This window comes from Amyelois transitella, chromosome Z (genome assembly GCF_032362555.1).
Source record: "Amyelois transitella isolate CPQ chromosome Z, ilAmyTran1.1, whole genome shotgun sequence".
Classification (NCBI taxonomy): Eukaryota; Metazoa; Arthropoda; class Insecta; order Lepidoptera; family Pyralidae; genus Amyelois; species Amyelois transitella.
Window position 1 is genome coordinate 8,157,570 of NC_083535.1, and position 16,434 is coordinate 8,174,003.

At 35.1% G+C, this 16,434-nt stretch overlaps 1 protein-coding gene across 1 annotated transcript; it reads left to right on the top strand.

Annotated features, from left to right (window-relative positions):
- The first annotated feature begins 3,457 nt into the window (after positions 1-3,457).
- Positions 3,458-14,142, top strand: LOC106133781 (BTB/POZ domain-containing protein Tiwaz). Its single transcript, XM_060953912.1, has 5 exons — positions 3,458-3,552; positions 11,837-11,999; positions 12,875-13,080; positions 13,506-13,666; positions 14,068-14,142. Exons 2-4 carry the CDS (start codon positions 11,839-11,841, stop codon positions 13,658-13,660), a joined length of 522 nt encoding a protein of 173 aa, XP_060809895.1. The 5' UTR covers positions 3,458-3,552; positions 11,837-11,838; the 3' UTR covers positions 13,661-13,666; positions 14,068-14,142.
- Positions 14,143-16,434: the final 2,292 nt, after the last annotated feature.

The following is a 16,434-nucleotide window of genomic DNA, read 5'->3' on the forward strand; positions in this document are numbered from 1 at the left end:
ATAATATATTTAGCTTATTTTTTTATTGTATTAAGGTCAACTTTACCAATAAAATAGCCCTTGTACCCATGTTTCTGCATCAATTGCAAGTCGGTTTGATAAAAAGAGTGAGACCAGTTCTTCGATATAAAAAAAAACAATCTATTTCGCGGTACCGTATGTAACAGCGTAGGTAGGTATATCAGACCGTACTATCACTGCAATGATAAGGTCTAGCTTAAATATCTTACATGGTCAAAGAAGATCAAGGCCGCAAGTGATTTGTTTTACGCAGTTTATTATCATTTAACTCTTGACATAACAATCTTAGAATTCTACCAGCCTTTGAAGATATAAGTTTCTTAGAATTTAGATTGAGAGATAAACCCAAGAGAAAATCTACGAAATCACGTAGTTAAGTCCACTTTAAAAAAGTATTTCGAAATGGAGGTCCCAGGGGTTAATCATGTATTTTTCTAAAGTCATCAAAACAAGTGATAACAGCCATGTTTACATTATGTATGTATTAAGTAATTCTTGCAAGTATCGGATCAAATCCTGAACGCAGGTGAGCTGTTTTAAGGTACACATTCAGGGCAGATTTTCTACTATTAGTTGATTTATTTTATATCGGGACACTGAGTCATACACTAAAGAAGACTAGATGACAGCTGCTCTTAATACATATTTCTAACAAAATAGCTATAATCAATGTATCTACAACTTAAGTCTGTCATTGGCAAGAAAAGAAAATGAATGGTAGTGATGGATCAAGATACCTAACAAATGCGGTTTGTTCCCATTCAGTCACACCCGATCTGTAACACTGTTACTCAATGGGAAAAAAATTGCCGTTGTGTAGCAGTGGTACACATTGCAACTATCGTTTTCCCAATGAGTAACACTGTTACACAATGGCACTTTATATTCCCGATCAGTAACACTTGCGAAGGTTAAATAAAACAAGTGGAAGGATTAAAAATATATTTATAATATATATGTGTAACAGAATTAGAGTGTTATATAGTAGGAAAAAATATGTAGACAGAATATAAATGGACAATAAAACAAACTATTCATATATGTTTTGTTCGTCAGTTGTTCTAAAATAGAACCGAAATAAATATGATATTTTAAAATTGTTTATTGCTGTCTATGTTTTGTTGATTGTTTTCAAGGTTGTGATATTGTCAAAGTAGTTTTTATTATTACATAATTTAAAATAGTTTTTTTTATTTAAAGTTTTAGTTTTCTTTTGTTCTTTATATTTTTTTAAACTTATTTCTTTGATTGATTTGAAATTATTTTTTTAATTGTTGTCTATTTTTTGTTGATTGTTTTGTAGGTTTAATTTTAGTAGGTATATTAAAATAGGAAATGATAAGACTGATTATGATACCGTTAAAGTAGTTTTTAAATCATTATTCTTATAATGTTGTTTATTTAATATACACAGACTTTGCTTTAAAGCAGTGAACAAATCTGATTTACTTAAAGCAAACTGAATTGTATATAATAACTGATGAACAAAACATATGAATAGTTTGTTTTATTGTCTATTTATATTCTATCTACATATTTTTTCCTATTACATTACACTCTTATTCTGTTAAACATATATACTTATTATAAATACATTTTGAATCTTTCCACTTGTTTTATTTAACCTTCGCAAGTGTTACTGATCGGGAATACAAAGTGTCATTGTGTAACAGTGTTACTCATTGGGAAAACGATAGTTGCAATGTGTACCACTGCTACACAACGGGAATTTTTTTCCCATTGAGTAACAGTGTTACAGATCCGGGTGTGACTGAATGGGAACAAACCAAAAATATATGCGGTCGAATCTGTCCTATAACGCTCGATTCATTATTATTGTCTTCCTGGCGTTTGTCCCGGATTAATTGAGTAGGTGCCGGCTTCCACTGTAGTCACAATCTACGAAACTGGGTGTGGGTTACTTTTATTCAGAGTGTTTTGACTTACCTCCGTACTTCTAAAGACATTTACAGAAAGGAACGAAGTGCTCCTATTCTAAAATGCGAGCAACCACACTGCACTACGTCATACCTTTTTGCAATCTTAAATCGACAACCTGCCTCTCACAAAAAATTGGTTTAAAATATATAACTTTTATAGGAATTGCATATATCTAGGTTCCTATATATAATGCATTTTCCACCTCGGGTCAATGACTGCAGCAGCGCTGTGCCCGGGCAGGTAAACCAATTTATCAGGGACCGGCGCATTGGGAACGCAGTTATTGGCATATTAATATGCAAAATGGAAAAACTATGTTTACGACATCTTGCTTAAAAAATTGCATTGCATTTGCATAACGGACTAACAGATTTAGATATAACGCAAAGTTGATTCTACGCAGCGTAGGAAGCTTAAATTTTACATCTACAGTCCTTGGAGTTAAGGCAGCAAGTAGGTAAGAGCAAGACCAAGAGAGGATTTCACAAAATGCACTCGAGAAGAAAGGTCCTACCAATTTTTTTTTTGGTTTATTTTTAAAAGAACCTACCTATAAACTACGATCTTGCATGAAAAAAATAATGAATGTGGATACAGTAAAAGGAGTATGAAGGTCTCGTAGCAAAAACATGTTATTTGATTTATCAGCAGGAAAATAATCCTAAAGTATACCTAGATATACAATCATGTTTTCAGAAGAACGGAGAAAGTTTTTAGTTAAAATAACTACTTTTGACTAAAACTACAATCATCTTTAACTGTGTTCTATCGGAGCTTGGAGACAAAAACCTAACATTCTTATTTACCTAATGTGATTTGACCAGGTTAACGGTATTAACAACGACTGTCGTCTGACCTCTTGCAAGAAAACAACATCTAATAAATCACGCCTCTTTCCCAGAGGGATAGGCAGAGACCACATCTTTCCACTTGCCACGATCCCTGCATACTTCTTTCGCTTCATCCACATTCATAACTCTCTATTTGCAATCTCGTCGGTTTCGGGTACCCTTGACAAGACCTTTTGCTAGAACGTCTCCGATTTGATCAAGGTATGTTCGCCTAGGCCTTCCCGCACCAACAGTCCCATTCATACTTCCTCTGTATATATGCTTAGACAACCTTTTTATTTACATATTTTTTCTTCCGAAGTAAATTTTTTCATAACATTTTGGACTCTGTTGACTGAAATAAATAAATGAATTTTATTTATCATCTTCTGTCATCTGTTACGACGTTCACGGTTAGATATGCCCTTGATTTGTTGGGAGTGAATCGAACTTTTATCAGGTATACAATTAACAAAATCATTAACAGGACTTTCATCATCAAAAATAATATTTTATATATCAATCACAGTTTACAGTTGTCGAGTTCTTCACGTAGGGCGTTAAATCAGGTTAGGCTGTAGGGGTGGGATGAAAGGGGGGCGGGATGCGCGGGGAAGCGTCCGGTTGAACCGGGACGGGGTTGCTACGGCGAACTTTCCGTTCGAGTGTGGTCCGCCGCGGTCGCGTCGCTACCTCCGTCTAGCGCTTTGCCCGAATCGTACCATAATATTTCTCTGACCGGCTGCAGTTTGCGGCAAGGGTAAGTGCATTTTTACCTTTACAAACTTTTATTTCTTTCCAGCCAGCCAGCCAGCGTAGCAGTCCAGCGACGTATTTATAGTTAGACTTAGCATAATGAACTTAGAACTTGTAGAATCTTTAAGAAACTTGCATTGCATTGCGAGCGTAAACGACGAATTTTGACATATCATTTATTCTTTACTCTGCTAAGTTTTTCGCGTAACATATGGTAAATAAATGATTGATTACTGGGTTTTTTATAGGCATTGAGATACCTGGTCTTTGTTTGCAGAAGTTATTAGTACCAAATATTATCTAAAAGACTTCTCATAACAAAATTATTAAGAGCAGATTTATAAAAACATTCGGCATTATTAATGCGATTTTTTAGTAATTTGTACAAAATAGTATGTTACTATAATTATAGCTTATATATATCCATTGATACCTATAAGTTATTTCTTATGAGATGTCGGTTAAAGTTAGTAAGGTTTAAATTAATTTTTTACTCTTTTTATCTCTTCGTCCTTGTGAAATAAGTTACGCCTGATTTCTTTCATATAATGTGTGCATCAAAAGTTTTTATAAGAACCTTAACCGTCTGTTTAATAGAAATCCTTGTCTTGTTCACAATGGATTATAAATGGGTAAACATAAATTATTCTGGGTTATTAGATAACTTCCTATTTAAAAAAATCTTCTAATAAAAGTCAATGGTTAGAGCGGGAAGTCCAGGAACTAAACTATGTATAATAGAAAAAATAAGTCTTGTATTAAATGATTGGCCTCTAGCTCTCCCTCGAGCTTTCTTTACGATGAACGCGAACTGTTTATCAACAATCTATGAAATACCTACCATTTTTTCTGTAATAATTCTTGGTAGGTAGGTATATGGGAATAAACTGGGCTGCAATAACATCGTAATTTCACAATGACGGTCATTTTGTCTGTTTTCATTAGGACTATCGTTTTGCTCCGTACTCGGAACGCTTAGCGCTAAATATACTTATTTATTTAATAACGAGATCTTCCATTTGACCTTACCTATTTTATGAAAAAGAAATATAATTTTGAAACATCGTTCCCAACACCAGGTCTATTTATTCTATCAAAGGATTTGCAAATATTAAATTCCGTATCAATTTTTACTTCAATGTTTAACACAGACTCGCCTAAGGCGTTGATAAAGTCGAGGCTGACTCAGCCCGGGCGCCCGGGGCCCTTTCGAAATAATTTTCAAAATGATTGTTCTGTAGATGAGCGCCTCGAGTGAAGTTGCCCGCGGTATCAAAAGCACTATATGTGCCTTAATATCGTAGGAGGAGAGGAGGCTGCCAGCCTGAAGCGCCGGCGGCGTCGGGCGGCACCGCGACGCCGCCCAGGGCGTCAAGAGAACTCGCTTTATGGCCTGCTCTTTGTCACATCATACATACACTGCGCGAAAATTTTGCTCCAATTTATTTTTTAAATAGTCTATATCGTTAATATATAAAGTATCTACAAATTATTTAAATAATCATATTTCCGGCGCATGTTGAGCTAAGTACCTAGGTCGTCGATATCAGCAATTTTGTGAAGCCGGTACCTGCGAAACTTGCTCGGGCGTGGATAGTATTGAACGCATTTCCTGGAAAAGCTATTTCCAGGTCGAGTTTTAATGCACTAGCCAACGAACCGGGCTCCTGTGACCTATATCTGCCCTGATTTATCGATCTAAATGCACCCGAGCCTCTCGATTAAAACTATTTGGCTATATTTGTTTCTATTCGAACATTTTATGCTTTGTAACAAATCAGTGTAAACAACTACTTTGGAAGAGCAGGCTAAATGGAGGACCCAATCATATATGAGCTATTGTAAAAAAGAGTCTAATAAAGATATTTATTTATTTATTTATGCTTAAAAATTACGTTAAATTAATAAAAATCACCTAATGATTCTAACATTTTGAAGTTTGGTATGCATAAGTTGTTATTGTCTCTAGTATTCTTGTGTACCGATACCGATAAATCCGATCATGTCCACTAATCATCCTTAAACTTTAAAATAAACACGTACTTACTGGAATTGTACTTGTAGCGATATCTCTACGCCACACCTCACAACAATAAAAAATGAAATCACGCGACGCTATAAGGAATAAACAGCGAAAAACCTAAATCGCGCAAGCAAAGATTCCACGGATTGGAGGCATATATACAATCTCCGACACAACTTCGTCGGAGCCGCGCTTCTTCATTATCAACTCCAATCCTCAGCATCACTCCTATTCTGCAAGCAGTCTCACAGCAAGCCAGCAACTTAGTTAACAGCAGGTTCGGTCCATCGCAGCCGACTCACCGAGCTTCCAGGTCCTGTCTCCACCCGCACTCACTCTCTAATTATTAACCTTAGATTAATTAGATAGAAATCTTATTAACCTTTCTTGCGCGATCGGGTTCACACTTGGCCGGCTTATAAAAAATACTTTTTATGTCCATGGTACTTGCTTAAATATCCAATGGGTCCTACAAAGAGTTTTTGCCGTTTTAGCCTTTGGCTAAAAATTATATCCATGATGATGCCTCCAGCGCCGCGGGCTGTGACCCTCGAGGCTACAAATAATAAATTCGTTCGATGCCAGACTGTCAAAGATAAATCGTCTGTTAATTTAGAATTAAATAAATACTCTATACCTACGTATCCCGAATGACTAGAACTTATTTTTGTACATTTCTATTCAATTCTATCATTTTACTGTTGGCACTGTCTACCCCGCAAGCGATAAAGACGTGATTATATGTATGTAACAACAACTTAGGTAATGACAACAAAAAATGCAAGAAAACGAAACCTTAAGGAATAAGGAATTAAGTTGAGGGTCTGAAACTAATAGGATAGATTGTACCTACTATATTTATATTCCTAAGAATTACAGATATCAAAATACGAAATTAACTACCAGCTAAAATCAACATGGCGCACGTAGGCCAATCTAGTCAGTATTCAGGTTAACTAGGAAATCGAAAATTTGACGTCCGTCCGGCCCGTCGTCTGACGGAAATTGTTGCTTGGAACTTGCTCCACTACAGGATATTCTTTCAGCAAATAAAAATAGTGCAAACAAAACAAGAATTCTTGTTTATAAGAAGTTCGAACAGTTTTATAGACAGTGTACTTTTTATGTTAGTAACGTAATCTATACATATAATAAATCTGTAGAAGGTTCAATTCTGTACATTTAAAATATTGAAAAAGAAATAGCAGGGGGTGTTACTGCATCGAAACCAAACCCAAATATGTGATTAAAAATTTTTTTGTCTCTCTTTCTGTCTATATGTTCAGCCATCACGTGAAAACTAACGGTTCGATTTCGATGAAACTTGATAAAATTATACCTTATCTTATTATCTTGGGCATAAAATGGGGTACTTTTTATCCTGAAAAAATAAATCTTAATTTTTCAGTAATATACGTTGTTCTGTAGAACCACGAACACACGTTGCGTTACCCGCAGTATATACAGCGCCGTAACCTGTAGCGCCGAAAGTCGGATTTGGCTTGAACCGTTTGCGTTTGATGTCATTTCTAAGACTGTTCCGATCAGTTATTTGTAAATATTTTTGTAAATATTATATTAGTACGTAGGTACGTAGTTTAAGTTTTCATCGTAAATTGGTTTATTTAGGTTGGTATTTTATATTATTTTTGTTTATCTTTGGAAACATAGGTAAGTATAGTAATTAGGTTATATAAGGTAAAGTAGGTTAGTTAGAAATAAACCATCCACGCTAAGACCGACATCCGCGCGGACGGAGTTGCGGGCGGAAGCTAGTATTACATAAGTTAGTACATATTGTGACTTAATCATAGATATCAGAATACTTATAGTCATTACTCCGATTTTTATGTTTTTATTATAATTAGGTACCTATGTTAATTGATTTTTTTAAATTTTCTAAAAAACTCTAACGAGGCACATTCCCATGGATATGGATGGCTTAAAATGCGAATACCTAAGTACAAACATTCAATGTAGGCCACCATGATGGCCTAGTAGCGAAAAATATTAAACATTAAAAAGCGCATATAAAATATTAAACAACCCAAGTCTGCTTACTGGCCAATATGTTTGAACCTTTAGTATTGTCTGGCCTGAGGCGCAAACATAAACTATTGATAAAACGGAAAGGACGCCAGAACCCTCGCGGCTAGCCCTGGGGCGACTCAGACATTGTGTTACAACCGCACCATTGTTGTGTGTTCCGCACCTTATATTTATATCTGACTAGCTTTTGCCCGCGACTTCTTTCGTGTTTGACGAAAATCCGACGTGAAGATTGGTTTTACTAGAAATAAAAATCTTACGAGAGACTCTTTCCCGTCGTAGTTATGGAAAATATTTTATAGAAAAACAAACATAGGAAAACCGATTGCATGAAAGAAAGAACAGTTAAAAAAAGGTAGAATTGATCAGACAGTTTCATCCCAAGAAATCGTAGGTATATACCTATATACGCATACCTATGCATTAAGTTAATTTTCGCCATTAAGACTTACCTACCTGTTTTAATATGATTCAACTTTTTCATCAAACAGTTTATTCTGAAAGCTAGTTCATGAAATATCAATAGCATTTATGCGACTTCAGCTCTGATGAAAGAGCCATAAGTATCTATTAGGTACTATATTAATAAAATAACTTACCTTTATCGAAGCTTTTACGTTGCAAAATGAAAACTCCTGGTCGCCTCAATATAGACCTGTAAATTAATTGAACTTCGCTTATTATCATATTGACTCCCAACCACAAAAGGGAATGACAATACTATGTACCTACTTGTGCTTTTAAATATTTTTCGTTTGACAAGAGTAAAAGAGTACGCTTGCAGCTCCGCTTGCGCGTATCGAAAATACCACGGAAATATTCTCTTAGTGCACCCCTAGACCGCATGGAAGTCTACATGCTAAAGTTTAAATACCTGCACCCAGCGATGGGTCTGTGTATTAATATAGTTATTCAAACAGTGTCCTTTTTTTATAAGTATATAAAATTAGCTCTTAGAATACCACCGCATGCCTACAAACCTGACAGTACTACATACGCTTCAAAAATTTTCTTTTGATTATATTATATTGGCTGACGCCTAGGGGTTATAATTGCCATTTGAGTAGAAGGGCCGCCTTAGCCCTCGGCTATGCCTACAACCGTCCGATACCCTTTCAAACTTACAACTGAAATAAATATCTAAAATAAAATATACTTATTATTTTACGATCGCCCCTACACAAAAGACCTGCATTTTTAATATTTACTTGACTAAAACCAGTTTTATTTATTCAATTTTAGTTTCTCCCGCAACTTCGTAAAAATGGTCTTTGTTTCTCGTTCCGTTAGAATTTCGAGAACCTGCCTTAGCGCCCCACACATGTAAGAAACATAAAATTTAAATTCTGCTTCCAACGCCTCTACGTTGCCTGTCAACCAATGTTTCCGCGAGGTTTTTCGATAAACGGCAATTCGAGCGCGCTAATTCGCGAGCAAAAGCTAGTATAATAACATAAAGGTACAACGGTAAAGGTCCTACACACTATGCCAGCAGGCTGCAAGGTTTCGGCCGGAGATTAATTATTTCTGTAGGCGTACCGATAACATTTGGCTCAAAAACATGCTGGCGTAGAGTGTGGGAGCCAAGCTGATTGATATGTAGCAAATAAGATAAACATACATCACACATATTACATCTTACATGTATATATTCCTTAGGTAGGGAGATCTATATCCAACAGTATTGATAAACTGAAAGGCTACTTACTCAATGACAGGGTGCTATTCCATTGCGTAAAAGAAGAATAGCATGTTTTATTTTCTCTTGATCAACTTTTACGAAGACTTTTCAGAAGCAGCTGGCACACGCTATGTTTTTACCTACCAGACCAGCATGGAAGCTAAAATAATATATAAATATTCGTATGTGTACCAATAGATTTATAGGGTATTGGAATCTTTGGATAGGATAGGATTGATGTCGACTGCCCTTTGAGGACTCAAGCCTTTAGAGGATCACTGTTGCGTTTAGTCTATGTTTACATGCGCTACGCTTGGATAAATCGAGTTCGAATATGACAAATATTCATATTGAAGTTTGTGTTTATTTAGTAGATATGTTAGTTATTATTTCGCTGTAAATCTAAAAAAAGGATTTAGATAAAATTTACAGTCATGTATCTTTAGAATACAATTGCATCTAGAAATTATCATAACTTAAACGTAATGATATTTTTGTAAATTCAATCAAATCTCGAAACTTCAGCAGAGAGAATGCCAAAAATACTTCTCTACCAGCCATAGGTACCATAGCTTTGAAATAGCGAACAGAAAGTTAATCAGGGACTCGTCAGCAGTTTTTCAGCAATAAGTTGGTACTCGCTTCACGTGAACAATATGGTTCCGATTTATATGCGGTTTACTCAGATAAATGAGGCTTGGTTTAACTTAAAAACTGGTGTACAAAAATTTATTCTCCACCCCTCGAAGAGGTACAGTCAGCCTTTACGTATTGAGCTTATCGGCGAACGAAGTCGCGGGCAACAGCTAGCATATCCTATGGTAGAATCCCATGATTAGGTAGGTCGGCGTTTGGGATGTCGCCCGTTGCAGGGGCAAACACCCTGCGGCGAAGTTATAATGAAACCAGACAGGTCGGACCTGAGTGTGCGTGGATTGAAACGGAAAGCTGGGACATTTTTGAAATGATACATTATTAAATAATGCTAAGCGGTTTAAAAATGTATGGCTTACTATTACTTATATCTTCATATATATCTTACTTTGTACATCCCTTTTCTGTCCTGGGTTGTCACATCATAAAGTTTGGGTTTCTTGAGGCCTCTGTTGATGTATTAGTTATTTTAATTATATGAATTATCTTCAGTTTTTTGTTCATTCTATTTTAGTAAGTTGTGATTGAATTTTTCAACCCATTTTCTTACGTGTTTTAAAAATTTATAGATAAAGAAATTTTTAAAACACGTTATTTCTGAATATCTATCGAACGCCTCATACTCGAGTATTCAATAACTATAATTATATAATGAAAAACACAAAAAAGTTTAAGCAATATAATATTCTAAAATTATCTAAAAATCTTTAATAATGGTTATCTAGCCTACACATTCTAATAAAAGCCAGCTTGAGAATGTTAGCATTGTGAAACAGTTCGCTGGGAGATGAATATGCTTTTCCTCACAAAACATGAATAGGACTTTAGGTGTGAAACCGGCGAGATAGGGCTTAGTAGGCGCTGCGCAGAGATGCATTCAAGATAAAAATAATTGAAGTCGGACTTCGTCCAGCGCCCCGCAGCCATGCGACCAGACATACGTTTCTGTTGGTTTAATTTTCATATAAGCATTATACGAAACTAGCTGTACCCGCGAACAAGAAAGTTCGTGTGTGTACAAGAAGATTTGGCAGGTTAAAAAATGTAATACCGGGGATTTGACTTGATACGGAACTCAAAATGAGACAGACAGATAAAGAAGACGAGAACAAAGCTAGTTGGAAATAAAACAAAAGGTTTAATTTAAATTTAATTCAGTCACTCATGGTTCTGGTGTACCTTTTTTTATAAAATAACTTTAAAACTTTAATTTTAATGATATTTTTCAAATGTGCGTAAGTAGTTTTGCAGCGTAAGTATATTTTGCGTGTGAAATTTGGATCCATGGGAAGGAGTCGCCATCGTGGGAGCGGGAGCGCGGCAGTGGGTCACACTCCGCGGTCACACCGCACGTCGCGGGAAGATCCCACGCTGTTGATTATCCCACTCTTGTCCTAACTGCACTTGATGTTTTCTTCATTTATTTACTCATGTTTACAATCATCCTTTTTCGTGTTGATGATTCAAAATTTCACTAGGTCGATCAACAGATACCATTTTAAAATAATAATTGTTCATTGCAGTAGTAATTAGTAGTACCAGCTAGTGAGAGTACAGACGAATATGAATAAGTATTCGAATTTATTTTAATCACGTTTCCGATTATTTAGGCATGTTAGAATCGCCCTTCAGTCTATCAAATATCTATCAAATATTAAGTTGTTCAGTTTACGAAAATATTTTTACTGGTATGTTTCTCGTATATTGTTTACGGGGACGTAACTTACTCGCCCATGAAATTTGTTTGTTGGAGAAGAGAAATAGTAAATAGTGATAATACGCAGATAAAATGCACCTATATAAACCTTGCAAACTGGACTGCACGTTAACATAATACGATCGTTTCTAAAACTGGATATAAATCAGTGCTTTCTTTTACAGTCATGTTGCCAATGAAGCCCGGAAGCCCTCAGCCCGAGGGCTCCATGGAGAAAAAGCCAATCGCGGGCATCCCCCGCGTGGCTCCCACCACCAAGGACAATGCCCCCGTGCATATTGATGTGGGGGGTACCATCTACACCTCATCTTTGGAGACTCTGACTGCGTAAGTTATTCTAAGCCTCTTATTAGGTCTTTTTGACACGATTTTACTTTTACCTTTACGATAAAAAATTTGAACTAATGTCTCTGCCTGTACCTTTATATAGGGTAGCAAGTCCTTATTTTCATACAGCATACTAGCTGTAGGTAAAAGTTTATGTAGGATATATTAGCTCATACCTTTTATGTGCGGTTTTTTCGTTTAAAGTTACTTTTTGTTAACTTTCTCTTCGCATAATCTTTCATAAACCTAACTACCTTCATCCTTTGCTCAGACTTGTTAAAAATCCTACATAATGCGACTGCGATTATATAACGATTTATATGAACCAGAGTAAGATTGTAAATAAGCTCGTTTTATCAGTGCCCAGCGTGTTATTTGGCGGGAGAGCCGCCGGCGCTGCTGCAGGCTATGCGGGCCAAACTCCGCTCCGCGCCGCCCCCGCCACTCACCCCCGAAACCGCTCTTTTAATCAACTACTCGAGGGCATGAAAATAATGTTGTCGTTGGAAGACGCAACCGTTACGTTTTCACTGTAATAAAATCGCTTCGATTTATGCTCCATTCGGTTGACACCTTAATACGAGCCTTCCAAGAATAATTCATTCAATAAAAAAAAAGATTTTTAATTGGTCAACGATCAATAGAATTTTAGTGTTATTATTCTAAAAAAAGCTATCCAGCTTGTAAAAAATTACGGAGTCTCTATCTTGAACTTAATTAATTGTGAATTTGCCAATCCTAATCAAGATAAGTAGGTATTATCAATTCAATGTCATTGAGAAATATTATGAAACACATTGCCAGTTTTCAGTACTATAATATTGGATCGCTGGCAATCATTGATTCTTATAATACTCAGATGAATACAATTTCAGATATCCGGACTCCCGTCTCGGCAAGATGTTCAACGGGACCATCCCGATAGTGTTGGACACGTTGAAGCAGCACTACTTCATTGATCGCGACGGGGAGATGTTCCGTCACATCCTTAACTTCTTGCGCAACAAGAAGTTGCTGCTGCCGCAAGACTTCAAACAAGTGGAGTTGCTGCTCACCGAGTCGCAGTATTTCGATATCGAACGTGAGTTCCTCAACATATATCTACACAGTTCCTTGGCAAAACATGAGCCTTTTGATACAAACTCAAACCATAGGAGAGTCAAGTTTCACTGTAGGGGGCAGAACTATTCCATTTTCCATGCTGCAAAAAATTGCTGTTATCAAATTATTTGTAGCACGAAATTTAACTAGAACAGTGTTTCTCCTTCATCTCTTGTCTATGCGACGTGGATCTGTACGCAAGAGAGTCAATACAGAGTTCCAACATGAGTTAGGTACTACATTTTCAATTATCCGAAAAGCAAAAAGTTGCTGTTGTTACCTCAGAGGTCCCAATACTATAAGATCTATTGTGAGTACTTTTATATCTCAATTTTTTCGTGCGGTATATTGTTGTCTTCAGACAAAATTACGACTGTGATATTTTAAGTAATTTTATCATTACAGCGATGACGGCCGCCTTGACTGATATGAAGAAGCTGCAAGATATCGCTGATCAGGAGGTCGCTTGGATTGGAGCTGCCACTGACCGCCTCCGCAAGGAGACTGAACTACTATTCACAGACAAGGTGAATAAGCGACGCGAGAATAACTGGTCCTGAAGCTCGGTAAATTTTGTGCCTGTATTTCTCTCATGATAACATGGTCACGATTTATCTTCATGTCTCAGCTAATACCTGTGCTGTGTGTTTGCCAAAGTTTTGAAAGTATTGTTGTGGTTTTTGACATTTAATCATTATTTGAGGAAAATACTTTTTACTTTTAGGGACAATTTTACCAGCAAGTGCTTTTACATTCTTCAGCATCTTAGATAAAGATATACTGTTTGGGTGGAGTTCTTTATAATTATGCATTATTATACTGAATTCTATGTGTTATTACTACCTACTCAAATCGATTTGTGCAATTCAGAATTAGAAGATAAACATTATTAAACAAGTAGAAATATGCTTATCTCATTTATTTTAATAAATTACATAATTATTTTAAAAACTTTTCGTGTTTGCAGCGGCCATTGCGTCGAGGCCCCAACGCCAGGAAGCGCAATTACCCTTGAACACACGTGGATGGTGGGCAAATTTTTATTTTAATTAGGTATTTTTTATAAGTTTTTGAGCAAAATGTTTAAACATTTTCATAATATGTGCATTGTTTCCATGCGTTTCAATTGAAATAATTTCTTACATTATTATTATTTAAAGTTGTTTTTACATTATTGTTTAAAGTACTCGTTCATTGTTTTGTTACGATTTCTTTTTATTTTTATATTCAAAGCCAGCGACTATAATCATTACTATCACTTTCTTCTGTAGTCAGTATCAAGTAGGAAATGTAGTCACTATATTGTAATGGAGTAGTCATTCATTGTTCCACATAATGATACTCGTAAGACAGGTCGAATTGGGGCTCTTTTCTGTTACCCCTATATCATATCATTGCGATTTCTTTATCGATTTTAATAATTTATAATTGTTAGGTATTGATTCAAGTCAGGAGTATCATATGGGATACCCTTGAACTTGAAGGTATGTTGAGGTGTGGAATGTAAAGTAAGAATTCTTGGTTTGATTTCCTTATGTTTGTATAAAAACGTCAACAATTTTGGACTTGTTTAAATTGAAATGCCTGTTATTGTTGGATTTTAAGCAAAGTTAATAGAACCTTTAAAGTGTGTGATAATAATTACATTTAAGTGGAAAAGATAATATTTAAGACGGCTTTGTAAAGAAAATTATTAAGGAAGGAATGTTAAGGTAAAGTATTACCATTGTAATTTAGATTTATTATATTTAATTTTTAACTTAAATAATTAAATATTTGTAATGAGACGTGGTAGGGTTTAGTTATTTTAACATCAGATAGATATGTAAGTAGTTATGGGGCATAGAAATGTTAATAATGATATTATTAGAATTTCTATACTCTAAGGTTATAATGGAAGTTGTATGCGTTTGTTGAAAGAAGTTAATCTGGAAAAAGTTTAATAAGCTTGTAACAACCAGAGAAATCGGAATAATAATTTAGATTTCTGTGGTTACAACATATCAAATGAAATGAATATCAAGAATAAAACTCAACTCGATTTTGTTAAAGTAAGTAGGTGCCTAAGTTTGTATTTTTGTACGATCCCCGTGTAGTATATTTTTTAATTATTTATTTTTGTAAAATATTTAGTCAAGTTAATTATTGATATTCTATTTTATCCCTCACATCAGTTATATGAGAACCATTGCGACCTAAATAACTATAGCAAAGTACCGACTTTGTTGCAGTTATTTTTAAGATTTTATATATAATCTCGATGTTTATTAATACTATAATAAAAACCAGTTCGGCGGCTGCAAGTCAGTATAATAGGACTATAACATCACACCTCTTATAAATTCCACGAGTGTTTGCAATTACAAGTATAATTAATACCTATTTTAAAACCACTAGCATTCAGCCGGTCTAACTAAAAAATACAGATTAATTCTACTACGACGTTTTAAAATATAATTAACTAGAAATAATCCAATATATTATGGTCATGCCCAAGCATTGCTTGGAAGTCGATGTTTTAAGATAAATATATTCGAAAAATCAATTTGCCAAAAATGCTTAATGTCATTAAAAGTCTTCTAGTCGTAAGAAGAATTATAAATTGTTCACATCAAAGTATCACTCCTGTAAAGGCGTATTATTGAATGGACAAGGTATGTATTTACTTAAGTCAATTTATAATTTTTAGTACGACATTTAGTTATAAGGGTATTTACTTATTACAATATTTTATCCAACACATGTAATCGTATTATAATCTTAATATTATATCCTAGTATATATCGTAGGAATTTCAATGTTAAATAAAACAATAAAACCCCTAACAACATTAATTTTGATGTCAACTCTCAAAAAGTACTAAGTCAGCCGTCATAGAATCGAAGACCACTTTTACCATGATCACAATGGCACCACTTTTACCATGATGATCAAATGATCATCATGGTAAAAGTGGTGCCATTAAAATAGGTCTCTATGACGCTCGAGTAAATCCCAATTTAGCCTCGTGGGCTCCCCTACTATAGACTTTGATATGTCAGTTAATCAGTCAGCATCTTGTTTTATATTTATAGAAAATACTCATGTAGAAAATGTCAAGACCCAGGCCAATAATATCAATTTCATTACGACCTAACCTAGGTTGGAACCTGGTAGCGGACAATATTCAATTTATTTATGGATTACTTACTTAAAAGAAACCACAGATTACAAAAAGCCAATTTATTATCAGTTACATAAAGTAATAGTTTTGCTAAACAAAAAAGGGATAACTACAACAGTAATAAAATTGAAATATTTAAAAGAAACCTTTTGAATTCTCTTAAGTTATACC